This window comes from Setaria viridis, chromosome 9, assembly GCF_005286985.2.
Source record: "Setaria viridis chromosome 9, Setaria_viridis_v4.0, whole genome shotgun sequence".
Lineage (NCBI taxonomy): Eukaryota > Viridiplantae > Streptophyta > Magnoliopsida > Poales > Poaceae > Setaria > Setaria viridis.
Window position 1 is genome coordinate 718,818 of NC_048271.2, and position 23,669 is coordinate 742,486.

The window sequence follows — 23,669 nt, forward strand, 5'->3', positions numbered from 1 at the left end:
TTTGCTCGATTTATGGTACAGATAAATAAGTATGAAAGTCCAGTAACCAAAGGTTCAAAACAAAACTACCTGGATGCTTGTCTCAATGTTTCGTATCCTAAGAAACTTGTTGATTTGATGCAAGAGGATGCTTTCCCAAAGCTACAGGTTGTAGCAAAAATCATGAGCATGAAGTTGTAATGTTAAAAGAAAAGCAAAGCAAACATTTTGGATGTGAGATTTCTACTAAACCACAAACTGCCAGCTAATCAGCTTGCGCTTATGGAACTGATTGTAGTGTTCTACAGATTACGTAGCAATGTGAAATAATTGAAGAAGAAAGAAATGTAATCCAGCAAGAAAAAAGCAAATCTCCGGTTCAGTTTGTACGACCTACAAGGAAACAAGAAAAGAGACTCCATGTCCCCTTGCCTACATAAACCATGTGTAGTAGCTAGTCTAGAGATGAACAAAAATATAAAAAATTTAGACTTGTTATCATGGTAGGCAGATTTATTACTAAATTTTTCCTCATTAGCCTTTCCATCCACTATAAATAGTGACACTAAAAGGCATCCTGTCATATTGCAGCAAGTAGAACTACACCATAGAGCTTTTTATCCATATGATAAAATTGTTAGTACCGTCATGCATCCTGCTTTGGTGGGTTTCATGGTGGATATTTTTATACTTAAACGACATGTTCATCAGCCACAAGACATTATTGCAGTTACACCTCCCTACATATATAATTAATTATTCTGTACACAATCCCATGCCCGTTCGTTAAAAGAAAAAAGAAAACACAAGGCTGATAGCACAATTCATATGTAAAAGATACTTCCCTACATATATAATTAATTATTCTGTACACAATCCCATGCCCGTTCGTTAAAAGAAAAAAGAAAACACAAGGCTGATAGCACAATTCATATGTAAAAGATACTTCCCCCAATGCAAATCACGCGTAGATTTCCATTCAGAATACACGTGCTTCAAAATCAACACATGGCCAATTTCCACGCGGGCCGGAAAAGGGCCGGGATCCCGTAGGGGGTCGGAGTTCCCAAAATAGGCCTCAGGGTTCTCTCTTTGACCAGGAGGCAGGAGGGATACTTTAGGTGTTTCCGTCGTTCGGGTTAGGGTTCAGGGGCACTTTCTTCCTCCCATGTACCACATATATATGATATCGCGCCGCCGATCCGATCCTCCCCGTCTCCATCTCCACCTCCTCTCCTCTCGTCTCCTCTCCAGCACCGATCGAGGAGATTGTTGGATCTTCTTGATCTGAATCCATCGCTCCATGGGTGCCTGTTACAAGAGAGAGAGATACACGATCGGGTCTGCTTCCGTGCGTCCGCCCCGACACGATCCGCCGCCGGATGCGGATAACCTTCTTCGCCCAGGGAGCTGCCTCCTCGACGTGGAAGCCTACCTCGACAACCGCAGAAACGCCACCACAGCCTCTTGCAAGGCGAGGAACGGCGCGCTGATCCGGGTCACCTTCTTCATCGCCCATCCGCCGCGCCTCTCCCACTTCACCGTCTGCTGCCCAGGCAAGTCACCCTACCAGCTGTTCGCCGACGAGCCCAGTGTCGTGGCAGCGGAGGAGGACCTCGTCCTCATCCGCATGGCGTTCCGTCCCGTTACCGACGCCTGTATCCTACGGAAGTTCGATTTCTTCATCTACCGGGCTGCAGGTGGGGGGAGGGCGCCGTCGCTCACTCGGATCCTGCCCCCCAAACCTTTCGTCTTCCTTAAGAACTGCCATGTCGCCCTCCTGCCCCGCTACGAGGAGGACCCTCACCTGTATTACATTGTGATTCTCCATAAGAGAACGGTGCCACCCCACAGGCAGCAGGAGGAGGATGACATCAGGTTCGACATCCACATCTACAGCTCCAAGACTGCAAGTTGGAGCTGCAAGCCTACATCGCTGGTCAAGCAGAGTGATCATGATCGTGTGTGTCATTTCACCAGCTACAAGGTGATTACCATCGGAGGAGAAGGCGGTGCGGTGGCTTGGGTTGACCTCTGGCGCGGTTTTCTGCAGTGTGATGTGCTCAAGGAAACCGTTCCCACGCTCTACTACGGCCGGTTGCCGCCAGATCTTGATCATAGTTCTAATCGTCACTCAGACCCTCACATCAGACGTGACGTTGCCTTGATCCAAGGCCGCATCAAGGTTGTTCGCCTGCAGACCAAGCCCTGCCCAGAAATCCCATACAGGAGACAAGGCTGGACATTTGCCATATATAGCAGGACAGCTGCGAATCCTTGTGAGGTAGGATGGCAGCAGGATGGCAATGCCATCGAGCTTGATGCCAATTATGTCTCTGCTAACCCGATGGTTCTTCAATATCTGCCTAAGCTGCCGGACGACACCAGTGGCACGCCTGAGCCAAGCCCGGAGACGACGGAGAAGAGGCTCCGCAACTTAACTTGCCCTATGCTCAGCCTGCACCAAGATGATCATGTGTACGTCATGGCCAGGGTTTCTAGCAGCGACATTCGCTGGGACGGCAGCAACTTGGGCCTGGGGCTTGCCTTTGACCTCAGCAAAGGGACGCTGGAGAAAGTGGTACAGGTTAATGCAGCAAGATCCTTTTGGGGCCTTGTATTCTTCATCATGCCCAGCCGGATCTCAAAGTATCTTGATATGTATCCGGGCTCCAGGTTTGTCTTTCACCAGCACGCATACTTTGCTTGGCCTATTTTCAGAACATTATATTGATGCATAGGGGGCCGGGTCATTGTCAACATTTACTTGCTAGGGGAAAGCTTAATTATCAGCTGTTTTGTGTGCAGTAATACTTGACTAAGTTGATAGGCAAGCAAGGGCCTCTTGGTTGAGGTCACTGCTGAACAGTCTTTTGCTTTGGCGGTGTTTGCTTTTCTAGGAGAGGACTCAAAATCTGAGGTTTAATGACTACTAACATTGCACAACTAACCTTAAGCGTGCCACACATTTTAGGTGGTCTTTTGTTGTGTCCTGGGGAGAGGAGGTTTTAAATATGCCAGTACAGACTTACCGTTATACGTAATATCAAATCTTTTGTCGGTGCTCCGTGCTCTCAAGAAAGAGTGTAATAAAGTGATGGTGAATCGGACCTAGTTTGTTTGACCAAAGCATGAAGTCATGTTAATTGCAGCTGCATGGTTCATAGCATTACAGAAGTCAATAGCGATGAGTTTTGAAGGAGGATAAAAAATCTTATGATTTCTATATGGCTCTACCATTTAGTTTTATTCGTTGCACTATTTTGTTCCTACTAACTAAGGCACTTATTTTTATGACCGCAGGGGCAAAGGGAAGCCTGGCAAGGGATCCGCTAGCAGCAGCAGCAGCGCATGAGATCCCCCATGATGGAATGACATTCCACTTCAGTCCTGGCCTCCTGGGGTGTAGTAATAGGATTCTGGAGCAAGTATGGAAGCTGAGAGATTACAAGGTCTCTACCTATCTCTTTGTTATTTTCATTTGGCATTACGAGAGGCATGAGCAAGTGAGGTGTCTACAGATCCACTTTGAAGTTCTTGGCCATTCCTCGGCTGTCTTTGTTGTGGTAGCATTACATTCCCTTTTATTGAATTGCTGCGGTGGGCCCTCTCATCAGGTTTCGTGTTGAGCTATCAGGAAATTATTTTAATTATTTTGTATGGCACCCTGCTTTTATATGATTATCTGGTCCAATTCTTTAAAAGAATCATTATTTTAATTATTTTGTATGGCACCCTGCTTTTTTATGATTATCTGGTCCGATTCTTTAAAAGAATCATTTCAAGCTCTGTTTGGGATGGCATTAGTTCTTTCTAAATTTTACCCGTTAGTGCAATTCCTATCAGGACCTCCAGGTGTGTCTGGCGTTCCCTTTGTCCACACCGACATGTGAAAGCCAACAGAAACAAAGTTAGAATAACGGCAAGAAAGAAAATAACATTAAAAGAAGTCATTTACCGATGCCCAGTGATCTCTATTAATTGTTCGTCCGTTTTCGTCTAATGTTGATTAGGAGAAATGACGATGGGTGAAGGGGAGAGGCATCCGGCACAAGAATAATATAGATAAATTTGTAGATTCATAACTACTTTATTTCAAATTAGAAAAATATCAAATTGGTGTAAAAAAAATTTCTGAAAATGTAACTTATTTGTTGGTGTTCTATTTGGCACTATTTGAATCTTAGTTGTTTTATTGCGAGCAATAAAACACTAGGAATAGCAACAAATATAATGCAAACAACTCCAAATAGAAGTACCAACAAATAGCCTACATTTTTAGAAAACTTTTGGTAGCAACTTCATAGTTTTGATTGGAAATGAATTAGTTATGAATTTTTTATTAAACCAAAAAATTTTAAATTTCTAGAAAAATGCAAAAACCACCTGGAGGGCTAAATTTCCTCAGTTTCATAGTTTTGGGTTGAAAATTAGACTTATGCTATAGTTGAATGGTGAAAATATAACTTTTTCCTCATCCAATGAAGCTATAGTGGTATGAGCTGCAAACAATGCTAGAAGAGGTGCACTTGGTGGAGGGAAGGGGTGAATTTACATGGATACCTGAAAAATCTGGAAAATTTACTACAAGATCCCTTTACAGGGAACTGGCTTTTGAAGGAGTCCGAGATGAACAAATGATACATATTTGGGGCTGCAGAGTTCCCTTAAGGCCTCGTTTGGCGAGGCGTGTTTCGGCGTGGAAAGAGGCCCAAACCCCGCCCGCCTCCCGTGGAACGAAGCTCCCGGCCGATGTTGAATTTGGCAAGTCGTGTGTTGAGGTGTATTGTGGCCCAAACCGGCGGACATCCTAATTTGGCCCAAACCGGCGGGATGATGGCAGGGAAAAATTCCCGTTCTATATATTTGGGCCTCCGCAGCTGATTGCATAACGCTGACGGCAGCGTGACGCCGGCGTTGGCATGACGCCGAGGCAGCGTCAGCGTGGGCGCTGGCGATTCCGGAAGCCGCCTGCCCCTGCCCCCCGGCCCCGCCGCCGCAAAGAAAAGATCCGACCACGCCGCCGGTCAACCCCATCTCTCCTTTAATTTTTTTTTATTTCTCCTTTAAAGTCCCCGCGCCGCAGCGGAAGCCATCCATCCCCGGCTCTCACCTCAAATCCCAGCCACGGTGATGACGACGACCATGATGAGGCTGAGGCAGCACCTGGCCTCCTCCCCTATTTATACCTCCGCCATCGCCAGGATCGGCAACAGCAGAGCCCCCCACCGCCTACTCCCCGTCGCACCACCGCAAAAGCACCGCCCGACAAGTACCACCAACAAGCCCCTGCTCCTGATTCTTCTGCTACTCTGCTTCTTCTTCTTCTTCTTGATCCCGACCGCCTTGTTGCCCCCAGCGCGAGTCATGTCGTCGTCTTCCTCCGCTTCGGATGCCGCTGCCGCCGCCGTGCCGTTCGAGAAGCCCAGGGCCGTGGTCAAGAAGCTCCTCGCCGAGTCGCAGCCCGAGGGGCAGGGCGCCACCGTCCGGAGGAGCATCGGCAGGTAAACCTACTATAATCTCTCCAGTTCCTGGGATCCCGATTTCCTTTCATTTTTATGCAGCTCAGCTGCTCATCATCCTGATCGGGCGTTGACTTTCCCCTTTTGCCTCTCTGCTTGCGCAGGCATGAGCTCAGGAACCTGGACCCCTTCCTCATGCTCGACGAGTTCTCAGTCTCCAAGCCCGCCGGGTTCCCCGACCATCCCCACAGAGGATTCGAGACCGTCACCTACATGCTCGAGGTGCGTGTACTCTACTCAAGTAAATCTTGTGTTACCTGCCTCTGTCCTTCTGCCCCCCGCGAGCTGTTCGCTCAAATGTCTCCTTCTTGTGCTGGGTTGGAATTGCAGGGAGCCTTCACCCACCAGGACTTTGCGGGCCACAAGGGCACCATCAGGGCAGGGGATGTCCAGGTCAGCCTCTCTGCTCTCTACTCTCTAATTGTATTCATGATCACCGTGTTCATGCAGCAGTTTCATTCATGTCCTGACATTGTTCCCTGAACTGAATTCTTCTTTCAGTGGATGACTGCCGGCCGGGGCATCGTGCACTCGGAGATGCCGGCGGGGGACGGGGTGCAGAAGGGCCTGCAGCTCTGGATCAACCTCTCCTCCAAGGACAAGATGATCGAGCCCCGGTACCAGGAGCTCCAGAGCAAGGACATCAGCCGCGCCGAGAAGGACGGCGTCGAGGTCCGGATCATCGCCGGCGAGGCCTTCGGCGTGCGCTCCCCGGTCTACACGCGCACCCCGACCATGTACATGGACTTCACCATGCGCCCGGGCTCCCAGCTCCACCAGCCCGTCCCGGAGGGCTGGAACGCCTTCGTCTACATCATTGACGGCGAGGGCGTCTTCGGTCGGGAGAAGTCGGCACCCGTGTCGGCGCACCACTGCATCGTCCTGGGCGACGGCGACGGGATCAGCGTCTGGAACAAGTCCGGCGCGCCGCTGCGGTTCGCGCTGGTGGCCGGGCAGCCGCTGGGCGAGCCGGTGGTGCAGCACGGGCCGTTCGTCATGAACTCCCGCGCCGAGATCCAGCAGGCCATGGAGGACTACTACTACGGCAAGAACGGGTTCGAGAGGGCCAGCCAGTGGAGCTCCTCCGCCTGATCATCGATCACCCGCTTCTGAATTCTGATGCATGCATTTTCTTGAGAAATTGACATGGAAAAAAAGGAAATTGCTGTCCTGGATACCTGGATGGGAAAAGACTAAAGAGTAGTAGACCATTAGTAGATACTCTGATCTTGATTATGATTTTTAAATTTTTTTAATGATTGTATTGTAGAAGCATGTGCTTGTCATTTGTATGGTGATTTGTAATAAGCAGGATGGCAAATTCCACTGTTCATCATAGTCAAGGTACGCAATCCAAGTCAACATCACCGGTCGTGCTCCAAGTTTCGAACCTCTAGAGTTCAGCCCGATTTTGTGGATAAGGATTTTTGTTCCTTCAAGTAAAATTTTTCAACACGGGAATGTTTGCGTACACGTGTCAGCAGAATCAACAAGCCACGTGTCACAGGCCAGTTGGTGGGCATTGCCGCGCTGAAGTGAACCAAACAAAAAAATCCGGTGGAAAATCATCCGTCCATCCATCGCAGCGAAGCCCAGCCCACTCGAATCGGACCCTCCCCCTCCTCCCTCCTCGCGCCCCTTCCCCTCCACCTCCACTCGTTTCGCTTCTCCCCCCGGACCACCAGGTCCACCACCGCCGGCGGCAGCGACCGGCAGCCACGCCCACGCAATGCTGGCGGCCTCCCTCAAGCCCGCGCCCTCCCTCGCGGCCTTCTCCCCTTCCGCCCGGAGGAGCCCCGCGGCACCAGCCTCCTTCCCCTTCCCTGCCCGCCTCAACCAGCGTCCGCTCCTCTCCGCCGCCGCAACCGCCGAGGGAACCGGTACTCCCGCGAGCCAGGGAGACGCCTTCTCCTACTCTTACACCGCCGCCGCCGCCGCTCCCCCGATCGATGAGGCGCGCCTGGCCCAGGTTCGTAGCATGTTCAGTGCTGGGTTTTCCTTTCTCCTCTGCTTTTCCGGAGCGCGCGGCTGCTGCTCGATGAAATGCCGACCGATTAAGGGAGTCCTGCTGCCTGCAGTTCGCTGCGGACTGGGAAGCTGCGCGCGCGGACAAGGAGCAGGGGAACATCCTCACGCTGCCGGTGCTCAGGTCAAACAGCGGCGGGCTCATCGTCAAGTACAACTCCCTGCAGGGGTTCGTGCCCAACCCTCTCCTCAGCCCCGCGCACTGGTGTAAAGGTACTTTCCGCAATCTGCCACGCGTTTTGTGAACATATTGTGACTGCCTGTAAAGTATGAGGTAGTGCTTGATCGTAGTTAAGCTTGCAGACCCCAAAAGGCCCATCCAAGATGTTACCAAGGACCTAGTAGGGACGTCCATTTCTGTCAAGGTAATTAAGTTTTCTTTGATTGTTCCATTGCACCGTCTATTTGCAGTTGTAGCTACTTTTGCTGTAACCTACTGGGAGGCAAATGAAGGGTATGAGACCAAAAGTTTGATTCATATGTATTCCGTACAATGTCCTGGCTTCTGCCTAATATCAAAGCCTGTATGCAACTTGAACCTGTCGTTTCTGACTGCATCAGAAACGAACATGGTTTCTTCCTAATAAGTTATACTGTGCAAATTGGATGAAATGAGCTCAACATTTGAGGGTTTTGTGGATCCGATTTTACTGACAACCTGAACGTCTAGGTTTCTGAAGTAAATGAGGAGGAAAGGAAGCTTTTCTTCTCCGAGAAGGATGCTAGTTGGTCAACATATTCTTCCCAAATCAAGATTGGCGACATCTATGATGGAATCGTGGGCTCAGTGTTCCACTATGGTGCATTTGTTCACCTGCGATTTCCTGATGGTACTTATTGGCAACACCTTTGCCCTTTTTTGTGCTAACTATTCAATGTAGACTATCTTACAACAGCAACATTCTACAGGATTATATCATCTTACTGGTCTTGTACACCTCTCTGAGGTGTCTTGGGATCTTGTCCAAGACGTCCAGGATTTTCTAAATGAAGGGGATGCTGTCAAGGTCAAAGTGGTCAATGTCGATACGTAAGTACTTTTTAAAACCTCACCTGCATAGCTGCTCAATTGCTATGGCGTGTCTTGATGAATTATTTCTAATATCCTGGTATGACACTTTGGTGTAAGATGTTGAGTCACTGTATCATAGAAACAACATACATGGAAATTGTTAGTAGAATCAGTTGGCATGGATGTACTGGTAACTTGGTATCATTAGCAGTGGCGGAACAAAGAAAAAAAAAAGAGTTTCTGGCTCCGCCAACATTAGGACTGAAGGGTGTGATAACTATGGAGAACACGCATGCCAAGTGTCTGCATTATCAATTTAACTTTCTCTCAATTATGCAAGATATACAATTCATAGGGGGGGGGGGAGAGAAATAGAATGATGAAATGAGCTAGTTATCTGTTTCAGCAAAGCATCATGTTTCTTTCAGTTAAGAAAGCATTTCTTTCTTACTAATTGGAGAATAATAAAATGTTTGGCTGCTTTGTCATGAATGAGATTCATGGGAAATAATTAGACATGCTTTGCATTTACAAAAAAACAGGGCGAAGTCAAGGATAGCTTTATCAATCAGACAACTGGAAGAAGATCCTCTATTGGAGACATTGGACAAAGTTATCCCTTTGGTTAGTTGTTGAATACATTGTCTTAGACTCTTAGTGTATTTAACTTTGTGGTGGAAGAAAACTGGATTCATTCAATAACCTTTTTCCCTATAGGAGGCTGATCAATCACCTGATCGTGTCATGTCTCCATCAGAAGTTGAACTTCTACCAGGACTTGATGGTATATGTAATGAACTATTGCAAGAGGATGGGTATGGTTTTTGTTTCTATGATTGATATCTGATATTTTAACATTGTTGTATACTTTGATAACAAGTTATTTACTTCCACAAATATACTGCAGATAACCATAGTCAAATTAGTTGTATCATCCATAGTCTGATTTATTGTATTGTCTTTACAGTATAACAGACGTACAGTTTGGGCGCCAAGCATTGGAGAAACGTGTTGTTTCACAAGATTTGGAGCTTTGGCTTTCCAACGTATGATTCCAGTCAATGCCGACCTTTTCATAGTTGCAGCTTACAGGAGATGACATATGAAAACGTCACAAACTTGGACTAACTTGTTGGATCTTGTTACACAGGTGCCAGCTAAGGATAACAAGTTCACGCTTCTTGCACGAGCTGGGAGGCAGGTTAGGTTTCTGTGATACACATACAGCACATGATTTGTTTTCTTGTCTGGGGAGTTTCATTATGCTAGTTAGCTAGTATTTGGCCTTGGCTGGATCATTCCCAACTAGATAGAAGTACATGAATTATGATTCCTTCTTATTACTTGGCAGGTCCAGGAAGTGTATTTGACAACTTCCCTAGACCAGGAGGGGATAAAGAAGGCTGTGCAAAGAGTACTAGGGCGTGTTCCTTGAGTCTGACCCACAGGAAGTAGAAACAGAGGTGTGCCAATCCTCCCCAATTTTCTAACTAGAGCATTATATTGAATCGACAGTATGAGCAGACAGTTGAAATATTCGTCACTGTGCCACACTCTGCTAAATTTTCATCACTGTTGTATGCTACACCAACCAAAAACTGTAAATATTTTCAGTGCTACCATGAATAGGTCAGCCATACATTGTGCATCCGTTAAACAAATATGTGGTTTTGGAAAGTGGTTCTATGTATTTGCTGTGGTCTGCACTTCTTATAGTGTGACTTCAGTTCATCACCTCTTGTACTTGTCTGAACTCTTGAGGCGATTTTGTGTATATGAGTATATGTAAGCTTTATGCCACTTCTAACTAAATTATTCAGTACCTGCTGAAGCTTGATATTCCTTTCTTTGCATAGCTGCTGCTACAGTGCCTGATAGATTTAAATATATTCAGTAAGTATTGTTTTTTCAGCACCCATGAATTGTTTAGGGTTCTGTCAAGAATTTTGAACTGGATCATTAGGTTTTCGATCCAATTCCTCTATCCAAACCGGTCCTTATTTATGGATCAGTTTACTGGTTTAGATGCACTGAGCTCTAGAATAAGTACCCAGCCAATTTTGACTGTTTATATCCAGTCGTGCTGAGAGGTGATAAGAACTGCTTGCTCTCTCTTTTTTTAAAAAAAAATGTACTGCTTCATTTCTAAATTCTTTCGTTAGGAACGATGTGTGAGCTAGATATTATCCAATAAAAAAAGTGCGTAATAAGCTGGCCCCTAGCTGACTTGACCCGAAGAGCCGAAATGACGAACCCAACTGATCGGGACTCGTCGATACTATCCAAATCAAGGAGGCATCTTGACGCCCCTAGAACCGGATCGAGGAGGCCCTGGGTTCGTGGCATTTCGGCATGCCCTCCCTGGTAATTAAAAACACCATTGCTAACTCCGGCCGCCACCTTCCGTCAGCGCCTCTCCCTTTCTGATCTGTACCATCTACGCGTGCCTGATGATCTTCTATTCTTCTTGGGCGACCGACGACGCTTCCGAGGAAGGCGCAAACAAGAATGCCACCCGGCCGAATCTGCGGCGCCGGCGCCGGCGCCGGCAGATCGCGCTCGCCGCGACACAGACGAGAAGAAAAACCAACGCGAGGCGAGGCCACCTCCCCTAGCTAGAAACCTGACAAAAATTAGAGGCCATTATAAGACACGGCCGCGCTGCATCGAGCCACCTCTCTCTCTTCTTCTTAGCTCCAGCTCCAGCTAGTACCTATACCTACTCTTTCGCTCTGTTCAATAGTGCTCCGATCGATTGATCCGTTGCCAAGCCAGCTAGTGCCATGTCACATGACGGCGGCACGGCCCAGCCATCTTGCACGACGGTGCCGCTGGGCAAATCGGTGCGCCGCGCGCTCCGGGCCGCCATCGGCATGCCGAAGAAGCCCCGCAAGGACAAGCTGAAACTGAAGCCGAAGAAGAAGCCCAACCAGGCGGCCGCGCCGGGCACCAGCAGCAGCAGCTCCACGGAGCTGATCATGTCCTTGTCCAAGGAGGCTGCGGCGGCGAGGAGGGAGTCGGTGGTGCGGGTGGTGCTGTCGAGCGGGGTGGTGGAGGTGTACCCGGGTGTGGTGCTGGCCTGCACCGTCATCCGCAAGCACCCGCCGGGCCTCTGCCTCGCCCACCCGGACGTCTTCCGCAACCCGCACGGCGCCGTGCTCCGCCCGCTCGAGCCGCTCTTCCCCGGCCAGAAGTTCCTGCTCATCCCCTGGTCCACCGTCGACAAGCTCAAGCACAAGATCCCCGAGAGCTCCATCGGCGCCTTTGCCGAGGATGACGATCAATACTACGGCGCCGTCGACGAGGAGGGGGAAGACACGACAGGGAGCGAGGAGGCCACCTCGTCCACGGAAACGGAGGCGTCGGAGGAGGACCAGGAACACAGCGGCGGCGCACCGGTGACGGAATGGGATGAGGCAGCGGCGGGTGACGGTGGTAGCTTCATGCCGGCGTGCAGCGCGAGGGAGTACTTCGTGGCCAGGGACCGGTGGTCCGAGTGCCGCTTCAAGAGGCTGGCGGAGCAGGGCCTCGCCGTCGAGCCGAGCGCAGACGACGATCAACCGGATCAGAGGAAGGACAAGCAAACGAGGAAGAAGGGGAACAAGAAGAAGAAGCGGAAGGGTAAGGGGAATAAGAAGCGGAGGGAGCGCCCAGCCGCCGCCCCGCCGGCGGGGTTCAGGGCGTTCGCCGCGCTGAGGAGGACGTGGGAGCCCAGCCTGCCGTCGGTGGAGGAGGAGGAGAACGTCGTCTCTCCTCTCTCCAGTGTGCAGCATCCATCGGAGGAGGCCACCAGAACCGGCGATCATGAGCAGTAAGTTACCTGCTACTGGTTGTTGTTGCACATAGTCCTGCCCGATCCTGTTGCTGTGTCCTCGGTCATCTTGGTGTTGCAGTTCAAGCCTGCGATCAGATTTCTTGCATGTACATCAACTATCAGCAGGTTTTCTGTCCGTGTCAAACGGAAAGGTGTTGTGTATCAGTGTATGTACCTTTGGCAAGTTGACCTTGTTGTGATCGTCGTTTATGTTTGTCGTGCGCTTTGGTGGTGTCGTGGCAATGCAGTTTTACTGTCTCATCTCATGTCCATTGCATGTCTCCTCCCCTTTTTTATGTCATCACAGATACAGTATCGTCATTTACGGCGGTCCTCCTTTCCTTTTTTTTCTCTCAAAGGAAACAAACGAAAAAGGCCGTCATATGACAACTCGAAACGAAGTAATTTTCACAGAAAATTCATTTGAACGATGAAAACTGCTCGCTCTCGGTCGATTTCTTCGCACGACTCGTCCTGCGATTGCAACATAAAACTGAACGAAAACTATCACTTTCTCGGCTGCAGGGCCACACACACGTGCACGCGCTGCAGGACCAACAAAGGCCCATTCTCGTTTCGTATTTCTCGGCTTGCGGCACCATTGGGATTGAGATGCGGAAGGCTTTGTAGCATGAGTATCGTTTTCTTTTTGAAACTGCTATATTAAAAAAAAAGAAGGTTATGTACACTCTCGTCCCCACTAACACACGAGGAAAGGAAAGAAAGGGCGTCGCTACGTGCAGTTAATGCCGCCCGTCCCTACTACCACACGGGGAAAGGAAAGAAAGGGCGTCGCTATGTGTAGTTAATATCGCTGCACAGGATAAATGAAAAACTCTAAGTGTTTAGCTCCTACCGCAATTCATGAGTATCGTTTTCTACTTTGTTGTCTCTTACTAATTAACTTCGTGACCACGTCTAATTCCCATTTATTACGATAATATAACATTGCTTTAAAGCGCTTGTTGTCAAATACAGGCATAGATATCTACAAATATTACTCAAAGAATACATGGGGTCATCTACAAATATCTGACTGAATTCTCAAACGGGCTCTAAGATTCTTCCATCATAAGAAAAAAAGCCCACCTTAGGGCATGTTTGGATACGAGGTGCTGAACTTTAGCAGGATCGCATCGGATATTCGGATGCTAATTAGGAGAACTAGACATGGGCTAATTACAAAACTAATTGCACAGATGGAGTCTAATTCGCGAGACGAATCTATTTAATACTCTATCTGTAATTATAATTAAACTATATTTAATACTCCTAGTTAGTATCAAATATCCTATGTGACATGTGCTAAAGTTTAGCGGGTATCAAGTACCCCCTTAGGCTGACTAGGCGGCCCACCCGTCCCATCCCCATGACCTCCACCCCGGCCCACGTGATTAGGCTTAATAGATTTGTCTCGCGAATTAGAATCCATCTGTGTGATTAGTTTTGTAATTAGACTATATTTAATACTCATAATTAGTATCAAATATCCAATGTAACAAGTGCTAAAATTTAGCGGGATATCTAAACACTCCTTAGGCTGACTAGGCGGCCCACCCGTCCACCGGCGGGTGGGCCCCATCCCCATGACCTCCACCCCGGCCCACGTGCGTTATAGCGCGGGGCTCGTAGGAAGGCTCGCTGCTCCCCCCACCGAGTCCACCACTCCACGCCTGCTCTGCTCCTCCTACAAATCCAGCGTCGCTTTGTGTTGTGCTGCGCTGCTGGAGCTGGAGTTGGACTCGCCACTCGTGTCCCCTGCTCGGCTCGCTCGCTTCGCTGCCCCCCGCGGGCCTCCGCAATCTCCGACCACCGCCTCGCCTCCTCCTCCTCCCCAATGGCCGCTCCCTCCCACCTCCACCTCCTGGGCTGCCCCCAAACCCTAGCCCTATCCCCGCACTCGTCGCGGGCCCCCTCCGCCGCTCCCCGCCTCGGCCTCGGCCTCCGCCTCCGCCTCCGCCGCCTCCGCCCCGTCGCCGCGCTCGGCCCCGCCGACGCCGGCGAGCTGCTCGGCCGCGTCGAGGCGTTCCTCTACACCGTCGCGGACGCCGCCGTCTCCGCGGCCCCGGAGGCGGCGGAAGCCGGCGCCGGGGCCAAGGAGGCCGCCGGGGACTGGCTCTCCGGCATCACCAACTCCATGGAGACCGTGCTCAAGGTGCGCTCCCCGCGTTTCCTCCCGCCTGAGGCCGCCGCGTTTTTCGCGTGGGCGGTTCCGTGCTTGCCTGTCTCGGGTCAATTGGGTCCAGGGGTTTATGCCGCGGTTGCCTAGGTTGCTTCCCACTCCCGTGCCGTGTGTGGACGCGTCTTCTGTCTTCTGTTTCGGGATTTCGCGCAGCTGTGTCTGATGGTGACCCCCCATTTTTGAGCTAAAATGGCTATGGCACGATGGTAGGAATGTTAGCTGGAATCAACTACTTGCTTAGATTGCTGTGGTGCCTGGGAGCCATCCACCGCAGAATCCAATTGAGTCATTTTTTCCTCTAAAAATTTAATTGAGGCATTCCGGTGTTGTTGTGGAGGAGCGGCACACTTTCTGAGCATGAGCGGCACACTTTCTGAACATGCTCCGAAATAGTTAATGTGGGGAGGTCGCAGGAGGGGCAGCACAATTATTAGTATTTTTTATATAAAAATAGTGGGTTGTTTTAGAGAGTGCTGACCGTTTGGCGACACTTGGTTGAGTTGAAGGGTTGTGGGATCAAACTCTAAGGACACCACCAACCCCGCAAGAGTCTGCATGCCACTGAACAATATCTTCACATACCTTAACAGGACAAAATTGGCCATGCCTTATCACTGTATAGCCTATTTTCTAACTAACTAATCTGAATTTTCGTGTAGCTATGTAGCCAAGGTTTTGTTATTCCAATGATTGTGCCAACTACTACCTATATAGTTTGGTATGAAGACAAATTACCACCACTAGTTCAATAACTCAGATTTAGACCTGCACTCCTGCAGGCACACAGTGTTGATACTGATATGTGTAATTGCTGCTGTACTTGAGGGCCTTCAGGGATTTATATGATCTAACTTGTTTCTTCCAGCTGCTAAACAGCTAAAGTTCCATTGACATTTCATATGGGAAAAAAAAAACTTCCTTGGCACTGCTAGGCTGTAAGATGGGCTGAAGGATATGGCTCAATTTTGTTTCTGAGGAAAGGAAATGATTGCATGCAATAATTTGTGTTCAATCAATTGCAGTAGTTACTGATTGGTGCGTTTGAAGTGCAATGTTAGATGTGGAAGATGAAAAGAATACTCCCTCACTTTCACTTTATTGTGCTTATTAGGGTTTTAGAAGTCTTTAAATATATACTTCAACTATTTATTTCTATGTCAATGTGCTGTCTTCTGTCAGTTGCTATCGGTATCATATTAAAAGATTTTTGAAACACAAACCTATTGATACAACTTTTGTGCACTAAACATCCATATACTTCGACTAACTATTAGTCAAACTTACATAGTTTGGTCCTTTCAAATCCTAATCTTCCTATAAAAAGAAACATAGGGTGTGCTTTTCACAAATGTTGAGAAAGAAGATGAAGAGAAACAGTTTTTGCATACCATTTCGCATGTTTGTCCACATGATCTTATATGTATCCGTTCAGTCTGTTCACATATCTCATGGTTTTTTCTTATTCTCAGTCTGCACCCTCTAATTCTTTATATGTTTATACAGTGTATTTCACGTTTCTTTTTTTATAAGTATATTACGCTTCAACACATTTAGGTGAGATACATTTTCCTCCATCAACAGGTTCTGAAAGATGGTCTATCAGCTCTCCATGTTCCTTATTCATATGGTTTTGCAATCATTCTCCTCACTGTTCTTGTCAAGGCAGCTACATTCCCTCTTACAAAGAAGCAGGTAAATCTCTATGCTATGCTTCTATGATCAGGATTTTTTTTAAAAAAAATTTAAGACTACATATCTGGGCATGGTGGCAGTATTTCCTTCTATATCTTCAAGGATATCCTAGAAAATGATGATTCCTTGCAGGAAATTCTCTTTTGATCCAGTTATTAATGCATGACTTCATCCTTTGCATTGATGCTTTATGGATGAAACTTTAATGCTGGAACAGTAGTTAGAGAAATGTGGAACACATGGATTTCCTTGGGAGAAGAATTTTCTGCCCTCTGACCCAGGGACAATTAATGAGATTGGGCCTTACGGCATTCAAGCATTACCTACTACCGATAAATGATATAAAACTAAAAATATACATTTCCAATCAGCTGCTTCTTTTTGCTTTTGGAAAACTAATCAGCTGGAACATTGCATTGCTTATTTGTCTTGCCTTCCTGCAAATTATGCACATATCGCCTGATAGTACACCATTTTTTGTGGGTGGGTGGCAGTTGAATAATGCGGGGTAAAGTTCACTGGTCACTTTTCTGTCCACTAGGCATTAGTTGTCTTCCTTTTATTCTTTACATGGGCAGTTTGGTTGCTAGAGTCTGGCAAGTTTATTTTCACTAATACATGATTCTGACTAATATATCATCTTTCTGTACCAATTACATTTATTTAGTCCTGTGGCACTTGTTAGGATGCGCGCATTATATTTCTCCTTTGAAGATCCTTGCAAGAGAAATTTAACCATCTTGATATTTCTAGACACGTCCTCAAGTTTGGCAGATGCGTTGCTTGCTGCTAAAAGCAGTGCATGTGCTTTATCTGTTCATTACGTATCAAATACTGAAAATTGCACATTATGTTGTTTTCTTATAGGTTGAGTCTGCACTAGCAATGAGGTCACTGCAACCTCAAGTGAAGGCAATTCAAGAACGATATGCTGGCGATCAGGTGATTATATTTTACATCTTGATCTGTTATAAAATAATATATATTAGTTTGTTGCACATGTTCTCATGTTGGACCACTGCACATGTTCGTACATTGATTTCTTTAATGTGTACTGTACCGAAAGTGAGGGTAAACCTTACAGTCATTTTTTTACCAACAGTAGAAACATCTTGTGGTGTAAACTGAGTTCCTTATCAAACAGAAGGTCGAGATTTCTCATCTTGCTCAGTTTTCCCTCACTAAGCTGTTATGATGTTTTTGTAAGAAAGCATCATGATTAAATCTTGATGTACTGTTATCTTATTCATTATGACATCAAGCTAACATGGGTATTTTAAAATTAACTACTCTGTACATACAAAAGTCACTATTCTTGGGAGGGCTCTCACTTAAGAATCAGACACAGAGTGCAGTGGTTTTCCAAAGTGCATTCTAGACTGCAAAATGGATTTAGGCTTCAGCTGGAGTTACATTTGGTTTCTAATTTTTTTGTTTCTTCTACCAGGAACGGATACAATTAGAAACTGCTCGTTTATACAAGTTATCTGGTGTTGACCCTCTTGCAGGTTAGCTCTGAATTACCATACTCTGTTTTTCCTTTCCGTGAATGCTCCGCAATCCTCAATGTATAGCAAGTTTTAATAGAAATGTCTTGTCAGTTGGGTTCAGATTTTCTCTGTCTAATGCTGCCTCTTCTGCTTTGCATCATCTTATGCGAATACTCTCTTCTGTTAGTTATTGACATAAACTTCCTTTTGGCATTATCCTGCAACAGGATGCTTGCCTACCCTAGTGACAATACCAGTTTGGATTGGTCTATACAGAGCTCTCTCAAATGTGGCTAATGAGGTTGATATACTGAAACTTCCATCATGTCGATGTCATTCTTCATTTTATTGAAAAGTAAGCATTCGCATTACCTGATGCGTTCGTATCTTCATTAAAAAGGGACTTCTGACTGAAGGATTTTTTTGGATACCTTCTTTGGCTGGTCCTACAACAATTGGTGCTCGACAAAATGGCCAGGGAATATCCTGGCTTTTTCCTTTCACGGTAAGCTCTGAGCATGAATAACTTGATGTTCGATAGCATAGGATTTGTTCCCTTTTTGTACACAGCAGCACAGTGCAGCAGAATTATTGGCTCCACTGGCTAACATATGCACTTTATATTTTTCAAGGCCTTCTCGTACACAGCAGCCTAGTGCAACAAATTATTGAAGCTCCATTGAATTACACATGCAGTTTATATTGTTAAGGATCACATTCTATTCTCTGTGATGCAATGCTCAACTATTTACTTACATCAAGATTGATCTGTTCTGCAGAGATGTTTACATATGACAGTTTTCTTTTACTTACGTGTTTAAAATAAAATTCATGAATCCAGTTTCAATTTCCTGCACACACCTGCTGGCATGATGCAGCATCTATGTATTTGTTTCTCCACAAATTTGGAGGAATCTACCACAAAGAGTTTTATTGCCCTGGGGAACTGAGGTCTGTCGTTTTATTTGCTGATGTAGAAGTTAAGCTATGGTTGGACAAGATTTTAATGCCTGTCTGCAATCTGTAGATGCTTTAAAATTATGAATTTGTAAAGCAATCACATCTAGGGTTCTGTTACCCTGTGAATTTCAATGGTTGCCTATTAATTGCTCTACACCTTACAGTGACCTATAAGTGTTTCTTTGGATAAGACCGTTTGAAAATGGTGGTTGACACTGTTTTGGGGAATATGGAGTCCATTCTATATTTCTGACATCAGTTTAATTGATGATATTGTAGGATGGCCATCCACCTCTTGGCTGGTCGGACACTTTGGCATACCTTGTCTTGCCAGTTCTTCTTGTCATTTCACAATACATATCTGCTCAAGTAATGCAGCCACCACAGGTTAGTTTTACCAACTTTTCAATATGTTTATTTGCTGAAACTATTATTCTACTCTAAGCGCACGTCCACCTCATATTCAGTGTTCGTATGAAAACTTTGTTATTGTTTGAATTTTATCTATTTGGCATGGTTCTAAAAATCGATAACCGTCATGATGATGTGGTCTAACTTATGAATACATGACAATTAGTGGGGGCATTGTTCCTTGTATATGAACTACAGACCTGCTGAATACTATATAGTATATATGAGTTGGCTACAACTCCAGTTCAACCACACCTGATTCTGAATATCAAAAGATTAAAAGAAAACCCACACCTGATTCTTCGGAAGATCAGATAGCTTGCTTCTGAAAGCTTGTTTCACTCCATGATGGAGTGTTTGGTTGAGTGGCATGGTGATGGATGAGGAATGGATTGGTTGATCCATCACCATCTCATCCCTCACAAGCAAATGACTAGTGTAAGGGGCAGTGTGATCCAAAATCTGTAGGATGACCCATGATGGACCGCCCCATCCTATACTGGTTGACTCCTCAAACCGAACACGTTATTAAAATATCTGTGTGGTAATGCTTTATATAAAAGTCTTCAGTTCTCATTATTTAAGGAAAAGATTGGGGAGAAAGGTTGAAGATCGAGGGCCTGATCATTTATATTAGCGACGCAAGTATACATCTGTAGCCTGTGGAGCTCCACTATTTTAAGTTCCTAACATACTGTTTGGCATATTATATTTTGCAGAGCAATGATCCTAACCAACAAGGTGCTCAAGCTGTAACAAAGTTCTTGCCATTGCTAATTGGTTATTTTGCTCTTTCTGTACCTTCTGGACTAAGTCTATACTGGTAAGGTTTTTTTTTAAAACAAAATGAACTGCTTTGCCTTAAGAGAGAAGAGTGCCTAACACTTAAGGGAGGTACACCACCTGCGAGCACCTGGGCTCATGCCTGGGTGGGTGACCTCTCAAGTCTCAAATGGAGGCTCTACCAACTGAGCTATCACTCGGTCCTCAATGGTTGATAAACACTGTCAACGCTTTAACGTTGCTTTTGATTCATTAGCTTCATTACATTTTAGTTTCTGTGTTACTTAAATTTCTTATCTGAAAGTGTTGTGGCAGATTAAAATTAGTATTTGCCCTATCTTTTAACCATTATATGAGCAACCTCCTGGACCTATGGTTAGTTTGACTGCTTCCTGAATCCACCAGTGCACTTCTATCTCATTTAATCGAAATTCCTATGTTTATTCTGATTGCGCCCAAGCTCCATCAACTTCCAATTAATCAGAATATTTATAAATATTGCCTTAAGAAGTTGGAAGATGCTTGACTGCAAAATACTTTTAAAATTTGCTTTAGTGCAAAGATAGATATAGCTACTGTTTGTCTTACAAGCCCATACAAGAGGTTGGTATCTGTTAGTATACCTGCTACATATTAAGAGTTGACATACTATTAGAAAGTTTCTCCTCGACTATGTTGGTGCGCTAGTTTGTCTAGAATACAGCATGCATAATTGGTCATTTGCAAAAAAAAAGCATGCATAATTGGAAACAAGTTTTCACCCTTTTACCATGTTTTAATTGTAACTGTTCTAATTTTGCATTCATATATGTGAGTCTCACCAAGTGTTATAATTGAAAACAAGTTTTTCACCATTTTATGCTAGCTTAATGGCTTTCATAAGGTTATAGCTTTCTTGCAGGCTTACTAATAATATCCTCAGCACTGCACAACAAGTGTGGCTTCAAAAGCTTGGAGGTGCAAAAAATCCTGTCAAGGAATATATTGAGAAACTTTCGAGGGAAGAGTTGACTAATGTCCGGAAGAATGAATCTGCTGTTCAGAGTGAACCTCTCCCTAATCTTAGTAAACCCCAGCCCAGCCAAGAGCCGAAAGCAACTGGGCCACAACGTGGTGAAAGGTAATATTTAGAAGCTGTTGAAGATCACTGATGAATACCTGTACTATTGCAGCACAAAAATCATGACTTGCTTTGCCTGGCTGGGTAAAAACACGTGGTGTTTGGTTGCCTTGCTCGCTGCCTTGGTTCCTGTGCTTTCTAGGATTTCCTTGTGCTAATACAGGCGGACAAGGTGGACAGGCAAGCCAACCAAGTGTGCCCTTCATGCAAGGTGCTAGTGACATTTTGGCACTGCAGCATGATGGGTTATTTTATTTATTTTGTGCCAATTTAGCTTCTTGTGCTTACTTACAAGTGGCGCCTACACTTTTCATTCCTACCAAGAAAGAAGGTTGATGTCTGGCAGGGAGATAATAAAAAATGGTAATTTGATAAAATTTGAATTGTCCATGTCTTCATTGAACAACCAAGGGCAAATAGCAAGAGAGGAATAGGATGGGGCTAGTTGGCCATATATCTAATTTAGACCTGTGTCCTTTGAAGGATTAATGGACAAGTTATGTTGAGTTTAACCTGAAAGTATGCAATGTATTTATATTGTGATATCTCCTTGTGCATTTTTTGTGTTCAGATTTAGGAAACTAAAGGAGGAAGAATCAAGGAGAAAAGAGGTTCTGGGACAAGCAAAACAATCAGAACAGTCAAGCACCGAATCTAATGTTCTTGATGGAGCACAAAATTCTGGTTCCTCTTCTGGAGACAACAAAGATGAACAGGTATAAGATATTTTGGTGCATGGTTTATTTCATCAGCAGCCGTACTTTGATTGTTGATAAATATTATACAGGAATCTCATGAAAATGGATCAATCGTAGCTAATAGCAATGGCGGACTTGACCATAGTAGGAACGAAAGGACTCTGAATGGAACCTCAGAAAAGGTATGTCCCTCTTTCTGTTAATGTGTTTATTCCTTTATGAAAACCCAAATAGGCTGTTCTGAGCATCCATCAAAAGGTTAAAAGACTATTAATATGCCTGTTTGGCTGTATGGATTTCAGGAAGCAGTTGATGGTCATTCCTCAGTAAGCAAACCTACATCACCGGATGCCCCCAAACTGATGGACCAAGAGAATGGAAATGATGTGGTATAGAGGATGCACGTTAGCGACAAGTCGTTCCACTTTGATACGTTCACAGAAATTCAAGGTTCAAGTGGATTTGATTCTTCCATGCGCTCTTCTGAATTTACGGTACAATTTAGCTGTGAGATAGTGAGCAATAATTTCACAGCTACAGGAGAGTCGAGTATCACACGAAGATCCACCAGGAGAGGCAACATTGTTTGGAACCACGCTCTAGGGCTAGGCTCTTTTTTATATTTTAGAAATTGAGGCTGTAGATTATGTGAAAGCTTGTAGATGAAAGGATTTTGTTCATCATCACGTCTACGATGTCCAGCCGGGATGGATGATCATGCATGGTGGTGGCTGTAAAATGTATATCTTCCATCCTCGCCTTATTTTTGACCGTGCAAGTTGATACTTGGCTGGCGGTATACCTGGTGACAATATTTTCGAAATAATGCATGGTGATTATCTGACAAAAGAATACTGATGGACATCAGCATTGTCTTGAGAAGGATATGCTCTAACCTGATGCTTCTAATGCAGAAGATAAAAACTTTGCTCGTAGTAGGTAAGAAAAAGAAAATGGTTTTACATAAATAATCAAATCGAAGAAGCTGGCCATGTAAAAGTTTTGCAGTGCTGAAGCATGTCGTCGTGATCATCATCATCGTCCAGACACGCAGAAGAGGGCGTCGGCTTCGCTCGCTCATTCCCTCCCAGCAATCCATTATACAACGCACGCATCAGATGACATCGATCTCCACCGCCTCAGAAGGCGAAGGCTGCTGCGGCGACCACCGCCACGGCTGCGCCGACACGAGCCGCGACGACGGCCCCGAGGGCGGCGGGCGCCGCCGCGCTGGCGGCGGCTCCTCCGGCAGTAGCTTGGGTGCCGGGCGGGGAGGGCATCTCGGGGGTGGGCTCGGTCATGGTGGCGCCGGTGGGCGATCCGACGGGCGCGGCGTCGTCGTCGTCCTCGACGGAGTCGTCGTCGGACGCCGGCGTGTCGCCGTCGAAGGAGCCGAGCGGGGTCTGCGCGACGGGGGTGAGGATGGTCGGCTTGGCGTCGTCGGCGGAGGCGACGGTGGCGGCGGCCAGGGCCGCGACGACCGCGGCGGCGAGGAGGAGGAGGAGCAGCTCCCGGTGCGCGGCCATGGCCCGGCGGCGACGAGGAACGAGCAGAGGTTAATAAAGGTGGTGGAGGAGGAGGAAGGATCGGGGACTTATATATAAGCATGCATGCAGCTGCTGCAAGGTTAGAATGCGAGCTATATGACGACGGACATGGGCACGCATGCAGAGGTGGAGGGAGAATTTGGCGGGAGCGCGGGGTTGTCGGTTCCGTTTGACCCGGGATGGGACACTGGCTACGCGGGTCCCACGGGAGTCGCCCATGCTGGGAGGCTGCCCAGCGATTTCTTCGGCCGGTTGGGTGTCATTTGGATCGAGGGAAAACTTTTTTTTTTCACGGACACGGGGAACACGCGGTCGACGATCAGTGCTGTGTAATATGGAGGGTCCGCTGATCAGTTCGGCCAAGGCCTTCGCTAAAGTTGGGAGGTGCCAAATTACTGTTACAGCAATGTAGCACACTGTAGCGTTTCGTTTGT

The 23,669-nt window shown here is 46.5% G+C and overlaps 6 protein-coding genes across 10 annotated transcripts; 5 read left to right on the forward strand and 1 right to left on the reverse strand.

Moving 5' to 3' along the window:
* The first annotated feature begins 1,039 nt into the window (after positions 1 to 1,039).
* LOC117839673 (uncharacterized) lies at positions 1,040 to 3,698 on the forward strand. Its single transcript, XM_034720065.2, has 2 exons — positions 1,040 to 2,655; positions 3,283 to 3,698. Exons 1-2 carry the CDS (start codon positions 1,283 to 1,285, stop codon positions 3,332 to 3,334), a joined length of 1,425 nt encoding a protein of 474 aa, XP_034575956.1. The 5' UTR covers positions 1,040 to 1,282; the 3' UTR covers positions 3,335 to 3,698.
* A 1,333-nt stretch (positions 3,699 to 5,031) lies between these two features.
* On the forward strand, positions 5,032 to 6,863 carry LOC117838740 (pirin-like protein). Of its 4 annotated transcripts, XM_034718885.2 has the most exons (5): positions 5,039 to 5,251; positions 5,339 to 5,483; positions 5,606 to 5,723; positions 5,832 to 5,894; positions 6,003 to 6,863. In XM_034718885.2, exons 1-5 carry the CDS (start codon positions 5,113 to 5,115, stop codon positions 6,591 to 6,593), a joined length of 1,056 nt encoding a protein of 351 aa, XP_034574776.1. In that variant the 5' UTR covers positions 5,039 to 5,112; the 3' UTR covers positions 6,594 to 6,863. The 4 variants fall into 4 exon arrangements, with proteins under 4 accessions (XP_034574774.1, XP_034574773.1, XP_034574776.1 ...); XM_034718883.2 differs by having other exon boundaries at positions 5,032 to 5,251; positions 5,606 to 5,894; XM_034718884.2 differs by having other exon boundaries at positions 5,042 to 5,483.
* A 239-nt stretch (positions 6,864 to 7,102) lies between these two features.
* LOC117838742 (uncharacterized) lies at positions 7,103 to 10,380 on the forward strand. Of its 2 annotated transcripts, none has more exons than XM_034718886.2 (10): positions 7,103 to 7,470; positions 7,580 to 7,739; positions 7,818 to 7,891; positions 8,197 to 8,356; positions 8,436 to 8,556; positions 9,081 to 9,162; positions 9,256 to 9,353; positions 9,506 to 9,584; positions 9,689 to 9,739; positions 9,890 to 10,380. In XM_034718886.2, exons 1-10 carry the CDS (start codon positions 7,231 to 7,233, stop codon positions 9,971 to 9,973), a joined length of 1,149 nt encoding a protein of 382 aa, XP_034574777.1. In that variant the 5' UTR covers positions 7,103 to 7,230; the 3' UTR covers positions 9,974 to 10,380. The 2 variants fall into 2 exon arrangements, with proteins under 2 accessions (XP_034574777.1, XP_034574778.1); XM_034718887.2 differs by having other exon boundaries at positions 7,104 to 7,470; positions 7,830 to 7,891.
* A 142-nt stretch (positions 10,381 to 10,522) lies between these two features.
* Positions 10,523 to 12,613, forward strand: LOC117838743 (uncharacterized). The gene has a single exon (XM_034718888.2). The coding sequence runs from the start codon at positions 11,322 to 11,324 to the stop codon at positions 12,351 to 12,353; it is 1,032 nt and encodes a 343-aa protein (XP_034574779.1). The 5' UTR covers positions 10,523 to 11,321; the 3' UTR covers positions 12,354 to 12,613.
* A 1,406-nt stretch (positions 12,614 to 14,019) lies between these two features.
* Positions 14,020 to 22,487, forward strand: LOC117838605 (inner membrane protein PPF-1, chloroplastic). The gene is made up of 12 exons (XM_034718699.2): positions 14,020 to 14,507; positions 16,116 to 16,226; positions 17,094 to 17,168; positions 17,674 to 17,734; positions 17,944 to 18,017; positions 18,117 to 18,221; positions 18,956 to 19,063; positions 19,807 to 19,910; positions 20,772 to 20,990; positions 21,562 to 21,706; positions 21,778 to 21,870; positions 21,991 to 22,487. The coding sequence occupies exons 1-12, from the start codon at positions 14,190 to 14,192 to the stop codon at positions 22,081 to 22,083; spliced, it is 1,506 nt and encodes a 501-aa protein (XP_034574590.1). The 5' UTR covers positions 14,020 to 14,189; the 3' UTR covers positions 22,084 to 22,487.
* A 138-nt stretch (positions 22,488 to 22,625) lies between these two features.
* Positions 22,626 to 23,429, reverse strand: LOC117838606 (uncharacterized). The gene has a single exon (XM_034718700.2). It carries the CDS (start codon positions 23,212 to 23,214, stop codon positions 22,828 to 22,830), a length of 387 nt encoding a protein of 128 aa, XP_034574591.1. The 5' UTR covers positions 23,215 to 23,429; the 3' UTR covers positions 22,626 to 22,827.
* Between the last annotated feature and the right edge of the window lie 240 nt (positions 23,430 to 23,669).